The sequence below is a fragment of the Anastrepha obliqua genome, chromosome 1, assembly GCF_027943255.1.
Source record: "Anastrepha obliqua isolate idAnaObli1 chromosome 1, idAnaObli1_1.0, whole genome shotgun sequence".
NCBI classification, from domain to species: domain Eukaryota; kingdom Metazoa; phylum Arthropoda; class Insecta; order Diptera; family Tephritidae; genus Anastrepha; species Anastrepha obliqua.
The window spans coordinates 135673703-135699912 of record NC_072892.1 but is presented as its reverse complement, the minus strand read 5'-3'; the positions used below and the strand labels follow the sequence as shown (position 1 = coordinate 135699912).

The window sequence follows — 26210 nt, the reverse complement described above, 5'->3', positions numbered from 1 at the left end:
AAATATCTATCAAACAAATAAAATTAAAATTTTCTTTTGAAAAATGCAACCATTCAATCAGTATTTTCTTATGACGTTATCACGTTAAACTATCGTCAGTAAACCGACTTTACAGACAACCTCTTTTTTTGACAGAATGTATTTTTTAATCACTTCCAAACGTTCGGCGAGCGTGTAACGATGCATAAAAAAATGGGAAAATTTACTGAATATTTTGGCAGCTGGATGTCATTGATAGTTTTGCAGCTGCTGAAACAAACACCGTTTTTTCATTGTTCAAAACAAGAAAATGCTTATCAATTGAAACTTACGGTATAAAAAAAAATAAATTTATTCATGCAAAAGATCTTTATATTTTAACTTCATAGTCTTAAAAAATATAGGCATATTACAATTTGTCAGCACTTTATAAATAATTAGAAATAAATACAAATACACATAATAAAGTAACCAATATGTACATATGTATGTATGTATGTGAAATCGCTAAAAAAAGTAAATAATGTATAAATGAGTAATATTTACAACTTCTAAAACAATTATTATTTTAATACTATCTCGCCACTGCTAAAGACATCCATGCATAAAATATGCAGCGTAGAACAGAAATAAAATTAACAAATACATCAATCAACACCAGCCACACTCTGGGCTACACCGCACACACCGCCGAAGTGTGCGGATATTTTATGATTCGCCTACGAAAAATGCCAGATTCATTAAGATATTTTTTCTTTTGGAAAAAATTAAATTTGCTGATGTTTATCAAATACAAAGTTTATCAATTTCGCAAAAAAATAACATAAATAACGATTAGCTAACTTCTGGTACCACTTTTATGTAGCGACCCGAGCGTCACCCGCAAATAGTCAAAAACAAAATAAATAACAAAAATTGATTTTATAAATTACAGCGCTTCCTGTTTTGACGAGCTCTCCAAGTCATGTTCGTGAGTGCTCAACACAAATATGGGTGCTGTAAAATCCACTGCTTTATCTCCACCGCCCAACGTTTTGGTATCAGTTTCAGCTGGATAAACTGGATAGCCGTAATGGTCGGTTAGAACTTTTGTTCGTTTGCCTCGTTTTAGCATAACATACACCACGAAGATGCTGACTAGAAACGCCGAACTGGTTGCCATAATGAATAAAACCAACTGAATCGTACTTTCGTGGGAAACCGCAGTTGTAACAGGCGAACTCACGCTGCGGTGTATGAAATGCGAGCGCGTAATGTCAGGTGTGAAATGCCCGCCCACTAAATTGAATCGATTCGCATTTATGGCCGATTCAATGGCGAAGGCCAGATCGATTTTCGCCTCATTGTGAAGTTCAAAACGCACAATTACAGATCCGTCGAAATTTTCTTGAACGCGTAAATTCTCCACAGCATCGCCGAGCAGCTGGTACAGCTCTCTACGTATGGTGTCATAGGCATTTCGAATATTTCTATTTGTGCGATTTACCATGTGCAATTCGATCGCCACTGATGCGATTGGGGTCGCCGCGCAATGATGTGTACCTTGCCGAAACATGTTGGATGTGTCCATTTGATTGCCTGCCGCATCGACACACCAACAAGTTTTGCTATTGCATTGGGTTGGAAGGAATGCGCCCTCTTCATCACAAGACACGGGGAAGGGCGCGGTTTCGGCGAGAGCACGACAACGCGTCGTTTCCACCGGCATGGGCTTCAGTGCTTCGATACTCAACTGAGAGTCCAATAATGAATTCGCTAGTTCCAGTATATGCTCGGTTACGTATGCTTCAGCTGCAGTATTTGGAACGGCTGTAACTTCGTCTCTTCGATTGGCTGGTATTTGGTGATATTCACTCTCAACTGCCATGTTGTCATTTAGGCGTTTTCCAACACGATTTCGACCAGTACTCTCTTCGGCATCGATTTTTATGTCTAGAGATTTTGCCTCAATGTTATACTCCTCGATATCGACCATTGTTGTCATTTGCCGGATTAGTTCTTCCATCAAATGATCGTCAACATTGAATGCTTTACTTTGACGGCCCTGGCGGCTGTTACAAATGGGCTCCACATCTCGTGTGAGTGTACCTTTTAGTGGTGCTCCTTTCTTATCGGCACACCAGCAAACTCCGTTCGTTGAAGAGGTTTTAATGGGACGTTGTTTTAAAGCGCGTCGTAGTTCCTTTGTTCGAGGAGTTGACTCGTCATTGAGAGATGGTTGCGCTCCTAAGCATTGCACTGGACTCCAATGACCGGTGATGGGGTCACAGCGCGGTTGGAACCAGACTGATGTGTAGCCAGAATGTTGAGCAGCTAAACTGTTTTTCAGCTTGAGACGCTCACATGAAGTTAGAACTGAAAATAGAGTAAGGAGGAATAAAATAAATAATCAATAAAATAAATAAATTACAACAATTATGGAGGTTGAATTAGTTTTAAAGGTTTTTTTCGAAGATTTGAGGCTTTATTGTGAAAAAACGGTACAAAATATTTTATTCGAAGTATTGGCCATCGCTAGCTACAACCTTCGCCCATCTTTCGGGCAATTTCCGGATGCCGTTTCTCCAAAATTCTGGCCGCTGTTTGGCTATCCATGACTCAACCCATATTTTGGTAGCCTCGTACGAGGAGAACCGCTGGTCCGCCAAATCGAGACTCATATGCCGGAACAAATGATAATCGGAGGGAGCTATGTCTGGACTATACGGCGGGTGGGGTAACACTTCCCAGCCAAGCGTTCCAAGGTATTTTTTGACAGGTTGAGCAACATGCGGCCGAGCGTTGTCATGTTGCAAAATAACCTTGTCGTGCCTTTTTACCGTTTCCGGCCGTTTTTCTTTCAATGCCCGGCTTAAACGCATCAATTGCAGTCGGTAACGCTCCCCCGTGATTGTTTCGCCCGGTTGGAGCAGCTCAAAATATACGACGCCGACCTGATCCCACCAAATGCAGAGCATGATTTTCTTGCCGTGAATATTCTGCTTGGCCGTCGACGTTGATGCGTGGCCGGGCAAACCCCATGATTTTTTGCGTTTTGGGTTATCGTAGTGGATCCATTTTTCGTCGCCAGTCACCACCCGATGCAAAAAACCCTTCCGATTTTGTCGCTCGATCAGCAATTCGCACGTAAAAAATCGCGGTTCGACGTCGCGCAGCTTCAACTCGTACGGGACCCAATGTCCTTGCTTTTGGATCATTCCCATCGCTTTTAGACGCTTGCAAACGGTTGATTTATCAACGCCCAATGATTCAGCAAGCTCTTCTTGGGTTTGGCACGAGTCCTCGTTTACCAATTCCCCCAATTCCGCGTCCTCGAACTTTTTGGGCTGGCCAAGACGCTCCTTGTCTTCGGTGTGAAAATCACCACTTTTGAATCGTCGAAACCAGTACTCACATGTTGAAATCGACGAAGTATGGTCTGGGTAGGCCTCCTGCAGCAATTCACGGGCTTGGGCTGTATTTTTTTTTTCAAATTGAAGCAGAAAAGCAAAGCTTCCCGCAAATTGCGTTTCGACGGCACGAAAGTTGACATACTCGGAGCACGAAAACACTGCGTTGTTTATACTTCAGCGAAATGACAGATACTGATAAACAAAGCCTAGGGATGAGGCTTTGTCATGAATATATATTCAGTATTGCCAACGCGATAAAGTGATAAATAGTGCCATCTGTGTGTCACCTTTAAAACCAATTCAACCTCCATTTTCCTAAGAAATGTTTTTAAATTAACTATTAGATTCATAAAAGTTAAAACATTTATGTGCATACAAAATAAAATTTTCACGCGCTGCCCTTAGAGAGCTCACGCGGCGGCCACAAATACCCATTATGGTGGCCAGGACAGAATTGGAATTTCCCCAATTCTATTCTTTCACACGTCGGACGTAGTAGCCAGTTGAGTTGGTGCGCGACTACCATTCGGGAGTGCGTAAGTTCGAATCTGCGTGCATGGAACAGCAAAATGACATTTGTGTAACAACAACATCAAGACGCAATTCATAAATTGGCGGTCGAGCTTGCTCAAACATTTAACAAAGGGAAAACATAAATTTCATTTAAGTCTTAGAGCTCACCTGGGCACACTGAATTGCAAGCCAGCTCGCTGTGAAATAGATTCTTCGTTTGGCACGTACTCGCATCAAGATCAATTGTGACAGTTACACATTTATTAGATTTGGGGCTGAAGCGGTATCGTGTTGCGTTTCGCTCAGACAGCGCTTTACCTAAGCAAGCATTGTCCATAGACTCAAAGCACACATCTCCTGCAAAATTGTATTAATTGTAATGCATGCGTATGTAGTTAGTTGCTGCTATAGTATAACGTATTACACACATACATTGTTGCAAATGCACACATACATACTTGTTTTTGAACAACAGACTCCACGATGTGTCACTGGATTCAATTGGCATGTGTGTGTAGTGGGGCATGCCTCGTTGTCGTTGTGCGGTCCACAACTCACCTCAAGATCGCCTTGCCTCAGCGGACTACCTTCGGGACAAACTGATACCCTGCGTGGCACACAAATGGGCATTTTCGGACACGGCGAATCAATACACTCTACATGTATCAGTTGGCATTCCTCGCCATTCGAACAATTGATTTCATCACAAAAATCTCTACACTCACAAACTGCACACCCATTTTGATCGATTTTGTATCCGGCCTCACATTTCTTATCGCACTGCGATTCCGCACAAGTGGCTGTTGAATTCATCTCACATATCGGCGCTGATCCCTTGACTCGTGTGCCACTTAACACCCAGCCATTCTCGTCAACGCACCAACAAAAGCCATCCGGTGAGCACTGTACTTGATTCCATTTGCCAGTGTGCGCGTCACATTGAGCAATATGCATTTTCATTGCGGGAATACCAAGCTCGGAAGCTTGGTGCATCTGTATAGTGTGTAGGTGTTGACAGGCTGTTTTCATTTGAGGTAGCACGCACTGGGTGCCACAGCCATTCGAACAACAGCGTTTGTGTCCATCACAGTGTGAGTCTGTGCGACACTCGTAAGCACAAGTATTGGCGTCCAGATTGTCAGGACCAGGTGGTACTAGGAATGGGCATTGGCCGGGTTTGCGTGGTAAACACGCCGGCACTGGTGGGCAGTACTCTTCATCGCAGGAGACATCGACAATGCGACATTCTTTGCCATCTCCACAAACGATACCATCACATGGGTCGCGACATTGGCAGGCGGGACAACGTGTATTGGGATCCAATGTGAAGCCGTACTCACATCCCATTCGACAAGTTAAGTCCAAACAATCAATGGATTCACGAATATTCAAGCAATCGTTGTCAGTTAAATTAAATCCACGTGAATTCGGTATTTCAGTACCAAAACTGTCGACACACCAGCATTCCTCAACTTCGATATCCATGAGTTCGTTGTCGGACAAAGATTGTTTTGGTGCTGGCAGCACTTTCTTGAATTCCACTTCAAAAAGTTTACCCAAACTTTGCACACGATCGGCGCCGACATCAATTACTTTAGCATTACGACTCTGCATGGGTGGGGCAATGTGCACTTTTAGGGCGTCGTCGTTGACGCGGTATAATTTTAAACGTTCCACTTGCCGCTTTTCACGTTTCTGTCTTTGATTAGCGCTCTGCAACAGCATGCGCATACGTCGTATGGTATTCTCCTCAAGAATCTTACGTTGCTCCGCCCGAGTAACTCGTATTTTCTTCATGGTACATTGGCGCTCCAAATAGTTGCCATCGTCGGTGCAGCGTGGGGCCGGTATAGCCAGTTGCATGCCTTCTTCAGTACCCTCCATACGCTCGGAAAAGTCTCTTAGATATTCGCACACTAAAAATTTTATATTAGAGAATAAAAATGTACACTTTTGTCGCTTGACATTTTACAAAAACAAATAATTAAGAATATTAACGCACTGGTTTGTTGGTGAACCGAATGTCCTTCCATGGGCGCGATCTCTTCTGGGAGTGGACAACAAACACTTTCCGTATCGTGAGGTAACTTCACACATCTATAGTTATCCGGACACATAATGCGGCTAGACATAGCACGTGACTGTTTTAGTTCCGGTCCAGGTTCAAAGAAGGCTGTCGGTTGAAATGCTCGAGATTGACGTTCTACGTATGTATGTAAATATAAAGGCATGTGTATATGAATGTATAAATATGTACGTATTGGAGCTTAGATAGGTTGTATAAATTTGGGATTCTCAAACAAATGTATAATCTTACAATTTAAGAGCTACTTACGTACCTTCAAAACAATAGATTACTTCACCAGTCACATTATCTGCTAATGGCGCACCCACATCGCAAGGGTTCGAATAGACCAAGTCAGGTTTGCAAACAGGCCAGGAGGCACATAACGCCGAACCAGATTCACACAGTGGGTCTGTGGCAACCTCGCAGTGCGAACCGATGGCGCATTTAAAGCCTTCACAAGGCTCTGAGCATTCGCATGAAGGGCAGCCATTGTGGTCATTCTAGAATGTGGAAACGGATATGGTATGTATATAGGATATAAAAAGGATATAAAATAACGGGTGATCAATTAAGAGGAGTTTTTTTCATTTGCGTTTTTTTTACAGATCGCGCGCGAGTTGTGGCAAACTGTCATCGTGGATTTGTTGAACAGCGTTTGGCATTTCATCATGGAAAGACTCACACCGCAACAACGTCTACAAATTGTTCAACTATATTATGAAAATCAGCGTTCTGTGACAAATGTTTTTCGTGCGCTTAGACCGCATTATGGTCAACATAATCGGCCTGCCTTAAACACTATTCGACATACCATCAACAAATTTGAATCCGAATATTCATTGGTGGATAATTCTCGACCGAATAGACCACGTCCAGCAAGAAGCATTGAGAATATAGCGGCAGTAGCAGAGAGTGTACGTGAAAACCGCGATGAATCGATTCGGCACCGTTCTCAGCCACTTGGACTGTCGTATGGAACAACTTGGTCAATTTTACGGAAGGATCTTCATTTAAAAGCATACAAAATACAGCTCGTACAAGAACTAAAGCCAAATGACCTTCCTGCACGTCACTGTTTTGCTGATTGGGCTCTTGAAAAGATTGAAGAAGATCCGCTGTTTTCGAGCAAAATTTTGTTCAGCGATGAGGCGCATTTCTGGCTCAATGGTTACGTCAATAAGCAAAATTGCCGTATTTGGGATGAAGAGCAACCAGAACAGGTTCAAGAGCTACCTTTACACCCAGAGAAAACAACGGTCTGGTGTGGTTTATGGGCTGGTGGAATCATCGGTCCATATTTTTTCAAAAATGATGATGGCCGCAACGTAACTGTGAATGGTGCTCGCTACCGTACCATGATATCGGACTTTTTGCTACCTGAAATTGAATCTAATGATCTCTACGACATTTGGTTTCAACAAGACGGAGCCACTTGCCATACAGCTCGAGAAACAATGACTTTATTGAGAAGTCATTTCGGAGAGCAGCTGATTTCACGTTTAGGACCTGTGAGTTGGCCACCAAGATCTTGTGATTTCACACCTTTGGACTTTTTTCTTTGGGGATTCGTGAAGTCCAAGGTCTATGCTGATAAACCAGCTACGATCGAAGCTCTGGAAGCCAACATTACGCGTGTTATTCACGACATACCAGTCGAATGATTGAAAATTGGACCTTCAGAATGGACCACCTTAAGCGTAGTTGCGGCCAACATTTGAATGAAGTCATATTCAAAAAGTAAATGTCAAAGAATGTCCTTTCAAATGATAAATAAAGGTTTTGAACATAATTTACATTTTTGTTTTTTTTTTAACTATTGAAAAAAGCACCTCATGATTGATCACCCGTTATATGAAAAGAGTAGTAATTATAAATAATTATTCCACTTAAAAGGTAAGAAAAAAGGCACAAGCACTGGCTGTTAAGACTTTGGGCTATTGATTTGAATAGGTAATAATATAGGTAAAAAAAGAAAAAAAGAAATAATTAGGAATCAATCTACATGTATACCGGCATCATTCACAACAACTATCAGAAGCACGTATTTTTACGGATAGTCAATCTTAGCCATCTTAGCTATAAAGTCACCAGCAACCAAATCAAAAATTGTCAGACAATGCAAAGAAGAATTAAATGCCTTAGCACGCATGGCAGACATCACTCTCATCTGGGTACCTGGCCATAGGAATATACAAGGAAATTAGAAAGCTGGAGGAGGAAATGAGCTGGCAAGACAGGGGGCTTCCTCTAGGGTATCCGAAGTGATAGAAGTGGGCTCCCCCGAAACGAGTGATCTTTTTGCAATTCCAGAAGCAGTCTGTTGACAGATGGACCAACACAGATACCTGCAAAATAGCGAAGGAAACGTGGCCAGCGTACAACAAGTTGAGAACTGACGAGCTGTTACGAAAGCCAAGAACAGACATCTTTAGAATTACGTCAACAATAACCGGCCTTTGGCCTATCGGAGACCATGCTAGGAAGATGGGGTGGGAAACTGTAATCAAGAAGATTCTAGGAAGATGGTCTTCCACTATCTGTGTGAGTGCCCAAGTCTGGGTGTTCTACGACATAGAATGCTGGGGAAATTCTCAATGAACAACTTGTTGCAGGAAGAAAATAGATGACATAGGCAGATTTATAGTCAAATCAAGATGGTTCGGTCAAACATCCAACGAAGTACATATGTATGTAAATTTATCGTACCTACCTAAGAGCTTGGCGGCCACCGTAGCGTTCGAATGCGTTAGTACGTGACTAATATTCGGAAGTGCGTAGGTTCGATTCTCCGTGCCTGAAACACTCAAATTATGGAAAATGTTTTGTTTTTTTAATGGAGGTCGTCCTTCGACAGACAATGGCTAACCCGTCGAGTGTATTTCTACCATGAAAAAGCTCCTCATAAAAAACCATTTGCCGTTCGGAGTCGGCTTAAAATTGTAGGTTTCTCAATTTTCGGAACAACATGAAGACGTGGCCCACAAATAGCCTTTCTATAATACTATTTCTCGGCCAAATTCCCAATAAAGTGTGTAAGAGCCAATTATATATACAGTGAAACCTCCCACAAGCGGACACTCACGGTTCCACAATTTTCGTCCGCTTATGGGGGTTGAAAAAAAACTCTAAGTTAAAATTACTATCCCACCTCTTTAAACAATTTTTTTATGTTTTTTTATGGTACGTTCAGTTTTTTTCATATTTATTGAAAAATATATATGTATGTATGTACATTTTTATATTGGGAACAATGAATATACATATGTATTTACACATACATATTTGAATGAACATATTTATATTTCAGCCTTCAAAAATTCATATACCGTAGTCTGTCGTAGATTTTCCTGTTTATGTTTCAGGAAAAGATTTTCAAGATGACATTCTAAAGTCTTGGCGTATTGGAATCCAGTAATATCGTCTCTTAGAAATTGTTTAATGCGACGCAGTTGTTCTAATGCTTCGGGATATGACTTGATCTGACATTCATCCTGGACACATACATGATTTGAGTCTTCGCTTTCTTCGTCAGATAATTCCTCAGTATTAATTTCGTCAATGACAACGTCAATATTATTGTCTTCTGTATTAACAACTTCGTCAATTTACAAAAACTCTTCTGTATACTGACCTTGCTGATTTTCATTTAAAATCTTTATCAAAGCCGCTAGTGTCGATATGGGAATATCATCCTCTGCCTCGAAGTCAGAACATTCAAGCGGAGCTTTTTGAAACCCGGCTTTCGAAAAACAATTCTTAATTGTTTCTGCCGTTACGTTGTCCCATGAAGATTTAATAAAAAAAACAGCTTCCAAAATGTCAAAAGTTTTTGAAAGTCTGTCCATTGGAATGTCTCCTAATTTTGTCAAAATATGTTTGATTATTTGGCATCTGTAATGACACTTAAAATTTTGTATTATACCCTGATCGAGGGGCTGACAAACGGATGTTGTATTAGCTGGTGAAAAGATCAACTTTATGTTATCTAGTTTAATATCTCGAGGGTGAGTTGTAGCATTGTCCAAAAATAATAAAATTTTTCTCTTCTGGCAGCCCATTTTTTTATCTAGCCACTCACACATAATTTCACGAGACATCCAAGCTTTCCGGTTTGACTTCCATTCCACTGGCAAACTTCCTATATTGCCTCTTTTAAAGGCGCGTGGGCATGCTGCTTTTCTGATAACCAATGGCTTTTCTTTATCTCCAACCATATTGGCACACAATAGCACAGTTAATCTTTCTTTTGATAACTTACCGCCCACGCATTTTTTATTCTTCAGAGCAAGAGTTTTATTGGGCAAAGCACAGAAAAATAGTCCAGTTTCATCCGCGTTGTAAATATCTTTTGGGCTGTAGCCTAATAAAATATTTGGTAGTTTTTGTTTAAATTGCTGCACATCCTCGAAATTAACCTCGGAAGATTCCCCACATATTCTTTTGAAAGTCACATTATGACGCCTACGCCATTTCTCCAACCATCCATTTGACGCAGAAAAATTTTGAATACCTAATCGGCCAGCGATTTCTTTTGCTTCTTCCTTTATAATAATACCCGATATTGGTATATTTTGGCTTCTGGCCTTAACGAACCATTCGAAACTCAAATGGCCAATTTTTGAGCCATCCGCGTTTAAGAACTTTTTCTTTATGTTGACCTTATCACCGCCCATCCATATTCTTTTAATATCTTTTATTTCAACTATTGTCTATCTACTATCTTTGTTGTTCGTGGATTAGAGTATCGCGTCCGCTTATGAGAGGTGTTTATTGTTTTCTTTACATATTTGTTCAGTGATATATTTTGCTTGTCCGTTACCGAGAGGTCCGCGTCCGCTTTCGAGAGGTGATTAGAACAAAAAAAATGAGAAAAAGTGTCCGCGTCCGGTTATTAGAGTGTCCGGTTATTAGAGTGGAATTCGTTCTAAAAACACAACATAAAGCTTGGTTCCTCAGTTTTTGTCCGGTTATGGGGAGTGTCCGCTTATTGGAGGTGTCCGCAAGGGGAGGTTTCACTGTATATATACCGGGTAGTTAATGTATACTACACTCATATATACTTACACATTTATACTAATAGATTTCGTTCACTAACAATTAAAAATCTTTAACTCCATTCCTTACCTTGAAGCCATATTCACATACAGCGGCGCAAATATTCGTATCACACTTTTCCATATTAAAGCTTCTAGCCAGCGAATGACTTATCATATTCTCCCATCCATCGCAATTAACATCATTTGCGGGCCCCATTGTGCCTTGAATTTTATGACCAGTACGTGGATCAACACACCAACATACCAGGCCATTACGTGAGCACTGACGCGGTGAGAATAGCCCACCGGGGCCATTACAATCTGGTTGATAGCCACGACCTTCGCGTTCATTGACTGACAAAATATCCGATAGCGCACGCGCTTGATGACACGTGGTCACATTATATGGCTGTTGACAATTAAATTGGCAACCCTTTGTAAAACAGCATTTCTCCATGTTACCGCATTCCAGGTCGCTGTTACATGGGGAACCGCACATGTAGCCAGTACGCTCGCTGTAATCAACCTTATCTTGCGCTGGACATATTCCGGGTTTCGAGAATTTCATGGAGCTGGGACAACATACTCCATATTCATTACCCGCTTCAACCATGCACCGATAAAGCGGCGGACATTGTGGTTTTCCCAATTCGTTACCACAAAGGAATGGCCGAATGCTACCCTCAATGGCGAGTGGCGTTCCAGCTGGACAGTATGTAGATATAGAACGAGCTTTTTTACAAGTAGGCACCGGCGGGCATGGTTCGATTTTGCATTTCACTTCTTGTGACTGGCACGATTGGCCATTGGGACAAAGTATACCTTCGCATGGATCACGACAACGACAGATACTACATCCAGTCTTAGGATCACGTGCGAAACCAGCTGGACAGAACATACGGCATGCAGAAGCCGGGCAATGCGCTGGTTCGGTGCAGCGTACGCCAGACTTTGTCTCATTACGCGTACCTGGTATTTCCATGCCGTACTCATCAATACACCAACAGTCTAAATCGGCTCTCTCGTTGCTACACTGGATCTTTTCAAATTCTCCATTTTTGTTACATCTGGGGATACGAAGGGCGACATCTTTTTCATTTGGATAGAGGGCCTTGGCACGTCTCGTCTCAACACGACGCAAATGTTGGCAAGCTGTTAGGTTTGCTGAAAGGGAAGAAAACACATTATTAATTTAGAGTAACAAGAGACTTTTCGAAGGAAGTTTGAATATGGGAAGCGTCACAGCGTTCAAACATTAATGTTTTCTGAAATCGGTACAAAGTAGGTACAAAATAAGTTTAGTTTTCACTTTTAATTGTTATTTAGTTCGTTGTTGTTATTATTACAGCACTAAGCATTCTCTATACATTTCTGCTGCTGAAACGTCAGCCCTTGGCCTGACATAAATCCGAGTCGCTCCGGTAACTGTGCCGTTCCGACTGTGCAGCTTTCCTTTTCTTCTAAGCAAGAAAACGTACAGTATTATATAATTTTCGCTATCGCAGTATTTTTTAATCGGCTATCGTGGCATTACACAATGCACCACACTGACAAGGATTGCATTTAGGTTCAGCAGTTTGGTTTGACATATCACACCGCGCAAGAAACAAAATGTTGTTGTATACGGGATTTGGCATCTCTTGTTTAAAGATATTGTCTTGTGGTTCTCATGATCTTGCGATACCGCGAAGTGCATTTTGTTTTTTTGCAGTTGTGTTTCTTTGGTCTTATGTGAAGTAGAGCAGGTCCATGCCAACGATACAACGAAATTCTACATCTAATGGAAGATAGTTTGTATACATAGGTATATATAAATTACTAGCAAACCCGGCCCCCTTCGCTGGGCACACTAAAATAGAATAGATATGGTTTAGAACAGAAAATATATGATTTTCATATTATTTATTTCTTTATTCTTTATTCAAACGCTTTGGCATAAACAATATTTTTTGTTTTTCTATTTGTTTTTGAGTAAATATAAAATATAAATTGAAAATCAGGAAAAAAGAAGATTGTTTTCAAATTTCAAATCAACGCATATGAATAACTAAGAAACAATCGTCTTTTTTCCTGATCATCCATTAATTTTTCGTTTCAATTTATATGTTTTATTAAGCATTGGAGCTTTTTTAACCATTATCCATTTATATTTTTCAAAAATAAAAAAAACGAAAAAAAATTTTATTTCCACGAACATATAATTTCATTCGGATTTCACATTAAATTCTCAAAATAAGAAATTATTTACTGTTCCAAAATCCACTCCAAAAAATTCACAAACAATTTTTACATGTTGCACTTACGTTTTTTCCTTATGGCATCCAAATCAGAAAGAAATATTGACACATTGTAACTCACACTGTCAATTTTACAGTTCAGTTCCGCCCCAAGCGTTAAAAAAGTAAGCGACATTATGGCTAGTTCAAAAGAACGCTGTACCCGTTGCCAGTGCTCCGAATTACAACCAAACTTTACGAAACCCATTTTCAATACTTACTTAACAATGTGCGTAAGTTTGGTTTAATTCGGTGCAAAGACACGGCGGGTCCACGTTTTGGCATATATTTCGAGACCCTAGTCATCAATAGGTATGAAAATTACCCCGTATTAAAGCACTTATCAACAGCTTTCATTTGATACCCATATTGTACATACACAACCAAAGGTTACCCGGGTCCACGTTTTGACCTATATCTTGAGACCCCAGTCACTGAGCGGCATGAAAAATACTCTGTACTAAAGCATTCACCAACATCTTCAATTTGCTATCCATATTGTACAAACACATTCTAGGGGCCACGTTTTGGTCACTATCTCGAGACCCTAGTCACGGAGCGGCATAAAAAATACTCTGGACTAAAGCATTCACCAACAGCTTCCATTTTATACCCATATTGTACATACACATCCGAAGGTTACCCGGGTCCACGTTTTGAACTATATCTCGAGCCCTATTTCCAAAATAAAATATAATCCATGTTACTCGTGGATGATGTATCTTTCGAATGGTGAAAGAATTTTTAAAATCGGTCCAGTAGTTTTTGAGCCTATTCATTACAACCAAACAAACAAACAAACAAAGTTTTCCTCTTTATAATATTAGTATAGAAGTATAGATTACTGGACAAGTAAAATAATGAAACCTTTAAAAATTAAATATTTGTATTTTTTAATCAGTTCCATTTCATTTTAGTTCAAATTGATTTTCGTCACTTAATTTGCTCGCTAAATATTGAAATATTAACCACAATTTTTTCGATGCTCCTAAAGAGCTCTAAAAAGTTGTATATCATCTTCAGAAAGGAACGCCTAACCTTCCCACATGTCTTTCTATTAAGCAATACACTGTAACTACTCCATCGATAGTGAGATACTTCGTGCCTCAGCGTGAACCCTACGCTTCGTGATAGTCTCCAATCGTTTAAAAATTCAACAAGTAATTCCATCTTTCATCAGCTACATTTTTTGACACCTGAGTTTCTTATTTTAAAACTCCAATTGTTAAAAACTATTTTGCTCGTTCGCAGGAAGACTGTCAAAAATATTATAAAGGGTGTTTTTTTTAGAGGTTAGGTTTTCCAGATGAAATAAAACGTATATAATTTGATGTTATGGCCAAGAATTTAGCTTTATTATAAAGATAAGGGTTTGCCATTATGTTTTAAAAATGATTTCGGGCAAGTGGCCCCCGCGGCTGGCTCGAATAAATTCCAGCCGAGAGGCCCAATTTTCGACCACTTTTTGCAACAATTGGGGCCGTATGTCAGCAATAACGCGCCGAATATTCTCTTCCAAGACGTCAATCGTCTCGGGCTTATCTGCGTAGACAAGCGACTTCACATAGCCCCACAAGAAATAGTCCAGCGGTGTTATATCGCACGATCTTGGAGGCCACGCCACAGGTCCACGGCGCGAGATAATGCGTTTCAAGTTTCATGCGTCAAAAGTTTCCTTCAATAAATCGATTGTTGCGTTGGTTGTATGGCATGTAGCGCCGTCTTGTTGGAACCAAAGGTCGTCCACATCAACATCGTCCAATTCAGGCACGAAAAAGTCATTAATCATGGCTCTATAGCGCTCTCCATTGACTGTAACATTATGGCCGGCTTCATTTTTAAAGAAATATGGACCAATGATTCCCTCTGCCCATAGAGCACATCAAACAGTGACTTTTTGAGGATGTAACGGCGTCTCAGCAATGGCTTGTGGATTATGTTCACTCCAAATGCGACAATTTTGCTTATTGACATACCCATTCAACCAAAAGTGAGCTTCATCGCTGAACAAAATTTTCTTCGATGCGTCGTGCGAACCGAACCATTATTCTCGTAATAAATTTGCACGATTTGCAAACGTTGTTCAGGTGTAAGTCTATTCATTATGAAATGGCAAACCAAACTGAACATAAATCAAGTGACAGCTGTCAAAAAGACCATCTACGAAAAAAGTAGTGCCAATTTGAAAACCTAACCTCTAAAAAAAACACCCTTTACATTCGAGAAAGACTGTTTAAAAGTTTCCAATTTACTATGCCTCACTAAGTAATATTTACGATACATTTTCATCTAATGAGATACTGTAAAAGACATAGCCATGCATTTTTTACACAGCAACAAGACCTTGTGGTAATTTCTGAATATTTATCTAAAAAATGTGTTTTTATTTAATATTATTAAAAATGAGAGCCGCGCTAGCTTAACTGTGGTGAATTAAAGAAACTGAATTTAATCATGTTTTATTTGTCAACGACAACAGCCCCTTATACTGTTTTTCTTATGTTAACTTATTTCTGCATGTGAATGATTCAAATATTCTTTATTACCCGAAAAGAAATTCTACACAAAAATACTTCACATTTACAAACACGCTATAGTCAACCTCTCTGGAAAATTCTCTATGCATACGAACTTCCTTCTTGTTTGAGGTGTCTGGCAACATTCACTTTCGCTCTTCAAAAACTAATCAGACTACACAGTCCCCGAGCTGAACTTCAAGAAAGACTTTACGGTACGTTTTCCACCAAGAGCCTAATGGGGCAAAGGAAAAGTGATTGGTACAGTCGAAATTGAAATCTACACTGACGGTTCTAAGATGAACTGTGGTGTGGGAGCTGGCTTTCATTCGGAGCCGCTCAACCTATCTCAGTCAATTCGATTTCCTAACCACAGCAGGGTGCTCCAGGCAGAACTATTAGCGATCAGAAAAGCATGCAAACGACTAAAACTCTACATAGAAGTTGGGGCTAGAGTTGCTATCTTTTCGGGCAGTCAAGCAGCTGTCAAGGGCTTATACTCCAACTCCATTTTATCCAAACTAGTCTTACAGTGTAGAGAGAAACAAGAATTGTTTAGTCATTGGCTTGAAATTACTCTGATATGGACTCCCGGCCAAAGGAACATACGAGGTAAGGAGATAGCGGATGAGCTAGCAAGAAAAGGCACTACACTAGAGTCGCCTCTGCTGTAGACATAGTCGCCACTCCACTCAACACAATAAAAGCATCCATTGCTTCACACTATCATGCTTTAGCCGAAAGAAGGTGGAAGCAATTAACTACATGTATTACAACAAAAGCACATGGCCATCCAAAGGACGAATTACCTGTTAGGATGCTCTCGACCAAACATTTCACGCATCACTGCAACCCTTACAAGCAAGTCATTGGCAGGTGAATGTCCAGGGCTAGCTAAGGCACGACTTCGCTCTTTCGGTAAGCCTTTCTTACAGCAAATTAATAAGATCTCAGACATCGAGATAAAGAATTTGCAGCTATACTTGGATCTCACAAAATAGATGTGACTAAGAAAAAAAAAGGCATTATCCCACGAAAACAGTGGTAGTAAAACGGTGGTGCTCGCTTATTAGGATTATTTCAGTAGAAATACTCCACCACTTCAACAACAACAAATCACACAGCTTTTACCGTAAGTCACTTAAAATCTATAAACCTCCGAAGGGTGCGGTTTTCAGTTTTAGGATTGGGATATACCCCTCTGCCCCCGCCCCCAACATAATTTTTTTCAAAACGTGTAGCATTAAACTCAATATTTATCAATGTCTGACGTATTTATGAAAATTTCAAGACGAGGCGGCTCCTGACAATCGTTTAAAGCATAGTACTAAGTTTTCATTTCACGTGAATTGGCTGTCAAAAGCCATATAAATCCATGAATATCGTGAAATATGCGTGAAATTTCATATGTATATCTTATTCATTTTTTATTCTAATTACAGCGTGCTCTATACTTAACTTTATAAGAGGAAACTTTGAGATCCTTAAATGCTTAAGTGGCTTTTACTGCTTTTGCCCGATGTACATTAGAAATTACATTTGTTTATTTGGAAACCTTGCCACCAATTATCTATTGACAGAATTGAACGAGTAAATCAAGTTTTTCTTAAATTTGCTCTCTTTTTGAATTTCTCTGTTCCAGTCCCGTTATATCTGATCCACTCTGCTTACTTCTAATTAATGTTAAACAACTAGAAAGTAGAAGATCGATTTTGCAGCTGACTTTTTTGTTAATATTATCAAGGGTGACATTCATGGTTCGTCTCTTTTAGAATGGATTATCTTTTCGGCCCTACTAGGTCTTCACATAACAAATATTCGTTCAGTTTGAATAGATTCAGAACAAACTACACCTGCAATGCTCCAAGTGCTCGTTCTCTCCATGAACTCAATGAGATCTCGGATTCTATTGAAACTCATTTTTCATTACCTAACCTATGCTTTTCTGCTCAATTAAACAGTGTATTTGTAGTCAGTAGTTATTTAGAACAGTTGTTTATTGTTTTCAGAATAAATAAATATATAAAATTTGGAGTTCAATCTTAACTGAAAGGCAAAGTTAAACTAATACTGAAAAACCGACCCTTATTGGTAACCGCTTTTCAATGAGCACTTAAATCTTTCGAGTTCAATGTGCCCAGCCGCTTGCGCATCCTAATTTGCAAATTCAAACAGGGCGAATAAAAATAGTATCTTTAATTCCAATAATGTTCTACTACATACATACAGCTATGGTCAGACATTTAGCGCACTTTATATTATACTGATAAATAATGCAGTTACTTCTAAGAGAGTGCAAATTTTCCTAATTTTGTTTTCAGCATGATAAGAGTTATTTATGAGTCTCTTCAAATGCCCAAAAAATAACCGTTATAATTCTTTCGTATTTGTTATTGCTTATTTTTTCTTGAGTTCTGTCTCAATTACGTTGGACAACTATTTAGCGCACTTACACGTGTTTTTCTCTTACATGCGATCGGTTCGGCAAATAACTATTTTTTGTGGTGAATATTTAATTAATAACGTCTATTATTTATGGTAAATGTTTGCTAAAATGGCTAGAGGAAAGTGTTGTTCAGTTGAACAAAGAAAAATAATATGGAACCTTTACCAAATGGGGACCAATCAAGTGAAGATTTCCAGAATAGTGCATTGTTCAAGAAAAATGGTATACAATGCCATCAGAGATGTCAAGTCGAATGCTAATTTATTAAAACAAAAAAAAATTCGTAAAGCTCCGCCACGTAAAAGTTCCCCCCGTAAGGATCGAATAATTGTAAGGAAAAGTCGATCGGATCCTTTTATGTCTTCACGAACGATAGCGGCTGAAGTAAGGGCAGAATTAGGCTTAGTTGTGTCCAGTAAGCTCGTGCGAAGGCGTCTGAATGAAAATAATATATTTGGTCGCATAAGCAGAAAAAAACCGCTCCTATCAAAAAAGAATATTAAAGCGCGTTTATCATTCGCGCGTAGGCACCTCTTCGAAAAGACAGAGTTTTGGAAACGAGTACTTTTTACGAATGAAACTAAAATAAACCGCATCGGTCCTGATGGAAAAACATATGTACATCGTGAAAAAAATCAGGAAACCAATCCACGGTACACAAAAAAGACGGGGAAGCATGGCGGTGGGAATTTAAAAGTTTGGGGGTCTTTTTCGTGGCGCGGGGTTGGGCCGCTGGTCAAGATAGAAGGAAATATGGCTAAGCATATGTATCTGAATATACTTAGAAATAATATGGAGTCATATTCTTTCGAGTTTATGCCAGTAAATTGGATATTTATGCACGACAACGATCCCAAACATACTGCGGGAGTGGTCCAAAACTGGCTTTCGCAGGAAAATATTACCCAGCTCGATTGGCCAGCACAAAGTCCGGATTTAAATCCAATCGAAAACTTGTGGAATGATGTGAAGACGATGGTTGGACAAAAAAAATTTAAAAATATCGATGAACTTTGGGAAGGTGTACAGGAAGCATGGAACTCTATTCCTTTGGACAGGTGCCAAAAGTTAATTGAGAGTTTACCACGCAGGTGTGAAGCAGTTATACAGAATAACGGATATTCTACCAAATATTGATATGGTAAATAATAATAGTCAACAATCTTTTCTCAATTCTTACAAATATTTCATATTTTTTACAGAAATAAAAACTGCGCTAAGTCTTTGTCCAAATCCCACTATGACCACATAAGAATTACTTCTATTTTATCATATTTTTACTACGGAAAACTGTATACTTTAAGTTATTTTGTCTTATAATAAAGTGTTAAATATATTTAGTTAAAAAAACTGGATTTAATTTGGTTTCATATCATTTAATCGAGCATTATATTGAACTCTTTTTAAGTGTTAAAAACGTTAAACGTTTGACCATAGCTGCATGTACATATGTATACATAGGTACACATGTATGTATGTATATATGTATGTAATATTCTCGCTTTGAATTAAAGTATTAATGAAACATGTAATAACAGGTGGTGCAAAATTTATTTGTTTTTGAATAACTTTTCGACTAAATAAAAACAAATGATGCTGGAAATCTGTATTTTGACCTTTACGCCCTCCATTGCTTGTCTGTTTGTTTGCTGCAACTGTCTAGTTCACAAATGCCAAATATGATTGACGTGCGACGCCATTTGCAAAAATTATTAACCTTCCAATACGGTTATTAGTTCTGCGCCACATTGTCTATACTAATATTATAAAGAGGAAAACTTTGTTTATTTGGTTGTAATGAATAGGCTCAAAAACTACTGGACCGATTTTAAAAATTCTTTCACCATTCGAAAGCTACATCATCCACGAGTAACATGGATTATATTTTATTTTGGAAATAGGGCTCGAGATATAGGTCAAAACGTGGACCCGGGTAACCTTCGGATGTGTATGTACAATATGGGTATAAAATGAAAGCTGTTGGTGAATGCTTTAGTACAGAGTATTTTTCATGCCGCTTCGTGACTGGGGTCTCGAGATATAGGTCAAAACGTGGACCCGGGTAACCTTCGGTTGTGTATGTACAATATGGGTATCAAATGAAAGCTGTTGATAAGTGCTTTAATACGGGGTAATTTTCATACCTATTGATGACTAGGGTCTCGAAATATATGCCAAAACGTGGATCCGCCGTGTCTTTGCACCGAATTAAACCAAACTTATGCACATTGTTAAGTAAGTATTGAAAATGGGTTTCGTAAAGTTTGGTTGTAATTCGGAGCAGTGGGAACGGGTGCAGCGTTCTTTTGAGCCAGCCATAATGTCGCTTACTTTTTTAACGCTTGGGGCGGAACTGAACTGTCAAATTGACAGTGTGAGTTACAATGTGTCAATATTTCTTTCTGATTTGGATGCCATAAGGAAAAAACGTAAGTGCAACATGTAAAAATTGTTTGTGAATTTTTTTGGAGTGGATTTTGGAACAGTGAATAATTTCTTACGAAATTTGAGAATTTAATGTGAAATCCGAATGTTCAAATGAAATTATGTGTTCGTGGAAAAAACAATTTTTTTCGTTTTTTTTTTTGAAAAATATAAATGGATAAGGGTTAAAAAAGCTCCAATGCTTAATAAAACATATAAATTGAAACGAAAAATTCATGGATGATCAGGAAAAAAGACGATTGTTTATTCATATGCGTTGATTTGAAATTTAAAAACAATCTTCTTTTTTCCTGATTTTCAATTTATATTTTATATTTACTCAAAAACAAAAAGAAAAACCAAAAATATTGCTTATGCCAAAGCGCTTGAATAAAGAATAAAAAAAATAAATAATATGAAAATCATATATTTTCTGTTCTAAACCATATCTATTCTATTTTAGGGTGCCCAGCGAAGGGGGCCGGGTTTGCTAGTGTATGTATACATAGGTACACATGTATGTGCATGTGTATGTAATATTCTCGCTTTGAATTAAAGTATTAATGAAACATGTAATAACAGGTGGTGCAAAATTTATTTGTTTTTGAATAACTTTTCGACTAAATAAAAACAAATGATGCTGGAAATCTGTATTTTGACCTTTACGCCCTCCATTGCTTGTCTGTTTGTTTGCTGCAACTGTCTAGTTTACAAATGCCAAATATGATTGACGTGCGACGCCATTTGCAAAAATTATTAACCTTCCAATACGGTTATTAGTTCTGCGCCACCTTGTTTACTTATACGTATGTATGTAAGCATTCATATCCAAAAAATTTAATTCCTCAAAGTGTAAACTACCGATAATGAATGCACATAGATACAAACACGATTGAGTAAATATTTGTTTAATTAAAAACAAAACGGATATACATACGTACATATGTATGCACAAGCTTATGCACATACTACATGCATACAAATGCATACTTACTCATACCTTAGCCGACATTACCATACCATCTGAAATGAAAGCGAAAATTGCTAGAATTGGTGTATCGGAAACCAACTGCGTCGTCTATCGTAACGTTGCTAGCACGACGAATGACACACGAAGTGACTACTACTGCACGATGCTAGGTGATGTTCCTACTTTTTGCTCATTGACCGACTGACACAGTGCTTTCTTAATATTTCTTTTTGCCAGGGTTCTTTCATGACTTTTTGCTTTATTTATGTATGTATGCATGTAGATATGTGGCTTTGTATGTATTTTACACCAGTTTCTTCCTAACCGAAATCTTACCAGTTTATTATATTACGGAAATGGAGTGTTTGATGTTGAGGCATGTTGTTGCTTTTATTTTATATTTGTTCGTTCGTGCGGAGTCTCGACATGTTCGTGCAACATGATGTGTTGGAAAATCACTATAAGTACAGTGGCTTCCTGCACGCAATGTTATCAACTAATGCGTTTCAATGCAACAAAATCTGATTTAAATATGTGTGTGTGTATTATTACATTAACGTTAACATATTTTTAATTTACTCCCAATATTTATTTATCTGTACTTAAAATGGTTACAACATATTATAAATTGCCATTAGTGAATTTTATTTTTTGTTTTTTAATTCCGATTTAAATAGCGGGATGAAAATCCACAAAACGCCAGGGTATTTCATCGTTTGTGAGATCAAACTGTATTTTGGCGTAAAACTGTACTGTATAGACTACCGTTATTATGGCAGCTTCTAGTTTTTTATTTCTTTCGTCTTATTTTTTTAAATTGTGTTGAATCACTTTTTTTTGCAGTTTCCTCAGATAGATTGGCTTGTATATAAGGGTTTTCCAATAACAGGTGTTATTCGTGAATGGATTGCGCTATCGAGAGATGATTAACCTTTTTTTTAGGCCGAAATTGGATGGTATCGATTTGGACAACGTTTATTTTCAACAAGACGGCGCTACGTGCCACACAACCAACACAATCATTGATCTTTTACGGGAAAAGTTTCCGGAGTTTATCTCTCGAAGAGGTGATCACAATTGGCCACCGAGACCTTGTGATTTAACACCTTGTGACTTTTTTCTTTGGGGCAACGTGAAAGAGAAGGCCTACCCCAACAGCCCGTGGTCGATTCAAGACCTCAAAGAATTCGTGAGGCTGTCGAGGACATAGGGCAGACGCTTTGCAATTCGGTTATGGAAAATTTCATGAAGAGGATATTGTCCTGTAAGCGTGGTCGGGTGGTCTTTATAATGAAATAAACATCCGATCATTTATATTAAAAAATAGCATTTTTCTCTGAATATCAAAATAACACCTCTTATTGAAAAACCCTTTATATGTATGTAGTTGTTTATTTTTGTTGTACCCCATAAGTCTATGCGGCCTTCTAATCGGGGAGACTTTTTGTGACAGATAGTGAATTTTAGGGCTATTAAATGCTCAATACGAGTCCGTTAGTTCATTTGAAGTGTGAAAAGAGAGTGTGTCCCCTTAAGAGTAATTTTCTCAATATGTGATTTATTTTTATTTATTTATTTGATGTATGGAAAATAACAGTAAATTATTATTTTACAGTAAAAGGAGCACTAACTGCCAGGGCTTACGGCTCACCGCTCTAATAAGATTATTTTTTGACTAGAAAATTTAAGCTATTAGACAGTTAATTTTCTGGAAAAGATTATTAAGCATTATCGGCACATGAATTAATAAATAAATTAAGTAATGAAAGAAGTAAATTCATAGGATATATGGAAGCTTATTTACATAGATATTTAAGTAAAGGATATGGGATTTAGATTGAATTTTTTTAGCGTGGGGCTAAAAAAGTGATTTCTCATTATTTTGTTAGCGAGCTGCAGTAAACATCTGAAAATAGGACGACAAACTGCCGGTTATCTGTTAACCAAATCAAAAATTGATTGCTAATAGCAATTAAAGAGATGAATGAGACAAAATGCTTTACTAATATTTTAGAAGTCTATCTGGGTTGAAAAATCTGAGCTAAAACAAGGAAGCGAACAATTCTTCCGTGGAAGCTGCGTTCATTCTCTTGTTTAAAATTTTAATAATTAGAATAGCTTCGACATGTCGTCTAGCAATAAATCCTGTTTTCGGCATATTTAAATTCAGTAGCATAAATAAAATGCAATAATTGTAACCTACAAAAAAAAAACTGTTCGGCAAACATACATTCACTGAAATAACAAAATACTCATGAACAACTAGTAAGATATAGCGGCAGTGTCATTTTCAGAAGAGAACTGAGCGGCTAGAGTATAGTTTTTGTACACAAAAACAACTTTGAATTCTTATCTGAAGCATCTAATAACAAACGGGGAATATTTAATCCAATTCCAATGCGTAATTTCTAATTTAGAGACCACACATTGAGAAAATTACACTAAGACTATTACTACTAATTTGAGTCTAGCACTATTTTCATGCAATTTGAATAATTTTATTTTATTTTAAATTTCTTGTTTTTCGCACAGATGTCAAAAATAGTATGCTATTTAGCAAAAAAAAAAATGCTTTAAAATGCACTATTATTCTTATTATTTTTTATTCACTTCAAAAACCGTTAAATTCAGTTCTTCAAATCAATATTCATTTTAATACACATACTTATTTAGCTACGAATTCCGTACAAACTCGTCTGCGTTACAAGTGAATATTTGTATGTAAACATAAAAGGACACATGTCCATAAGTATATAAGTCTGTATGTATGTATGCACTAATATGCATACATATGCAAGCATACACATATGTACATAAATTTAACTTCATAAATTACTCACCATTTAATCGTTTAGCCTCGGTTGCATCGAATACGCATGCACAAATGCATATAACGAAGAGTACAAGTTGAAGCAGCAGCTTTCGTTCATTCACCTGCGCCATTTTCGTTAAACTCAAAATTTGGCAACAGCATGAAACCTCAACGGCACACAAGTTTTTCCCTTTTTTATTATTTTGTTTACGAAAGCAGATAGTGTGAGAAGCAAAACCAGCTTTGGTTTAAATTCGTTTTACTTCGTACAATATATGATTACTTTTGAGCTGCAACGAAATTAAAAAATATAAAAAAATAAAAAAATAAATAAAAATAATAATAATAAAAATACAATAAAATTTATAGTTGCAATTATAATTTTACTAATTCTCAAAATTATTATTACTTAAAATGCTTTGTTTTCCATAAATAAAGGCTAAAGTAAATGACAACCAAGTAAACGAGCTGAAAATTAAAATTTTTTATTTAATTTATTTTAATGGTCCAAAAACTTTAAATCTGCAATGTGCATTTTAAATTGCTTATAATGTTTCTTACTGCTGAATAAAAACAAAATTAAATGCAATTAATAGTTCGAAAATATATACATATATGTAATTAATTCGGAAACTTCTTGAAAGTTTCGCAAAACCGAAGTGTAGCCAATAAGCAAAGCTTATGGCTATTACATTTACTACTGCAGGCACCTTAATGAACATAAGTTTCATTTCATGCGACCGCAAACATACTTACGTACATATATACATATGTACATATGTATGCATGCGTAAGTTTGTAGAAGATGTTTGAGCGCTACCATCTCAGCTTACACATTTTTGCCAACGATGATTAATCAGTGAGAGCGCCATGGATCGCTTTCACTTTAACAACGGAATTCAGTTGATTTGTCGCTTACCTTACACTGAGGAGAAGTGGTTGTGAAATCAATTTGAGACGCACGCACACTATTTATTATTAGGATTTCCGTTTGTTTTTGGAATAAAAAATCTACAGCAGTGGCTACGTCTCTAATAAGAGTTATGTGTAACGGGTACGTGGAACTACATTTAGCGAAGGAGGGGAATATGGTAGGATGAGCTACATATGTACATATGTATATGTAGATGCATGTGTGGTTGCAAATGCAATATATATAACACTAGTGAACCCGACCCCCTTCGCTGGGCACACTAAAATAGAATAGATATGGTTTAGAACAGAAAATATATGGTTTTCATATTATTTATTTCTTTATTCTTTATTCAAGCGCTTTGGCATAACAATATTTTTTGTTTTTCTATTTGTTTTTGAGTAAATATAAAATATAAATTGAAAATCAGGAAAAAAGAAGATTGTTTTTAAATTTCAAATCAACGCATATGAATAAACAATCGTCTTTTTTCCTGATCATCCATGAATTTTTCGTTTCAATTTATATGTTTTATTAAGCATTGGAGCTTTTTTAACCATTATCCATTTATATTTTTCAAAAAAAAAAACTAAAAAATTGTTTTTTCCACGAACACATAATTTCATTCGGATTTCACATTAAATTCTCAAATTTCGTAAGAAATTATTCACTGTTCCAAAATCCACTCCAAAAAAATTCACAAACAATTTTTACATGTTGCACTTACGTTTTTTCCTTATGGCATCCAAATCAGAAAGAAATATTGACACATTGTAACTCACACTGTCAATTTGACAGTTCAGTTCCGCCCCAAGCGTTAAAAAAGTAAGCGACATTATGGCTGGCTCAAAAGAACGCTGTACCC

The 26210-nt window shown here is 37.8% G+C and overlaps 1 protein-coding gene across 1 annotated transcript in view; it reads right to left on the bottom strand.

The window, feature by feature from the left end:
- Positions 1 to 468: 468 nt before the first annotated feature.
- LOC129236255 (uncharacterized) overlaps positions 469 to 26210 on the bottom strand; it is a 43303-nt gene continuing 17561 nt past the window's right edge. Inside the window, exons 2-8 of the mRNA XM_054870524.1 lie at positions 24461 to 24722; positions 11077 to 12152; positions 6224 to 6452; positions 5887 to 6087; positions 4343 to 5800; positions 4053 to 4241; positions 469 to 2334 (exon numbers count right to left, since the gene is read on the bottom strand). Of these exons, the coding sequence (XP_054726499.1) occupies positions 908 to 2334; positions 4053 to 4241; positions 4343 to 5800; positions 5887 to 6087; positions 6224 to 6452; positions 11077 to 12152; positions 24461 to 24563 (4683 nt within the window). The 5' untranslated portion in view covers positions 24564 to 24722 and the 3' untranslated portion in view covers positions 469 to 907. The remainder of the gene's footprint in view (positions 2335 to 4052; positions 4242 to 4342; positions 5801 to 5886; positions 6088 to 6223; positions 6453 to 11076; positions 12153 to 24460; positions 24723 to 26210) is intronic.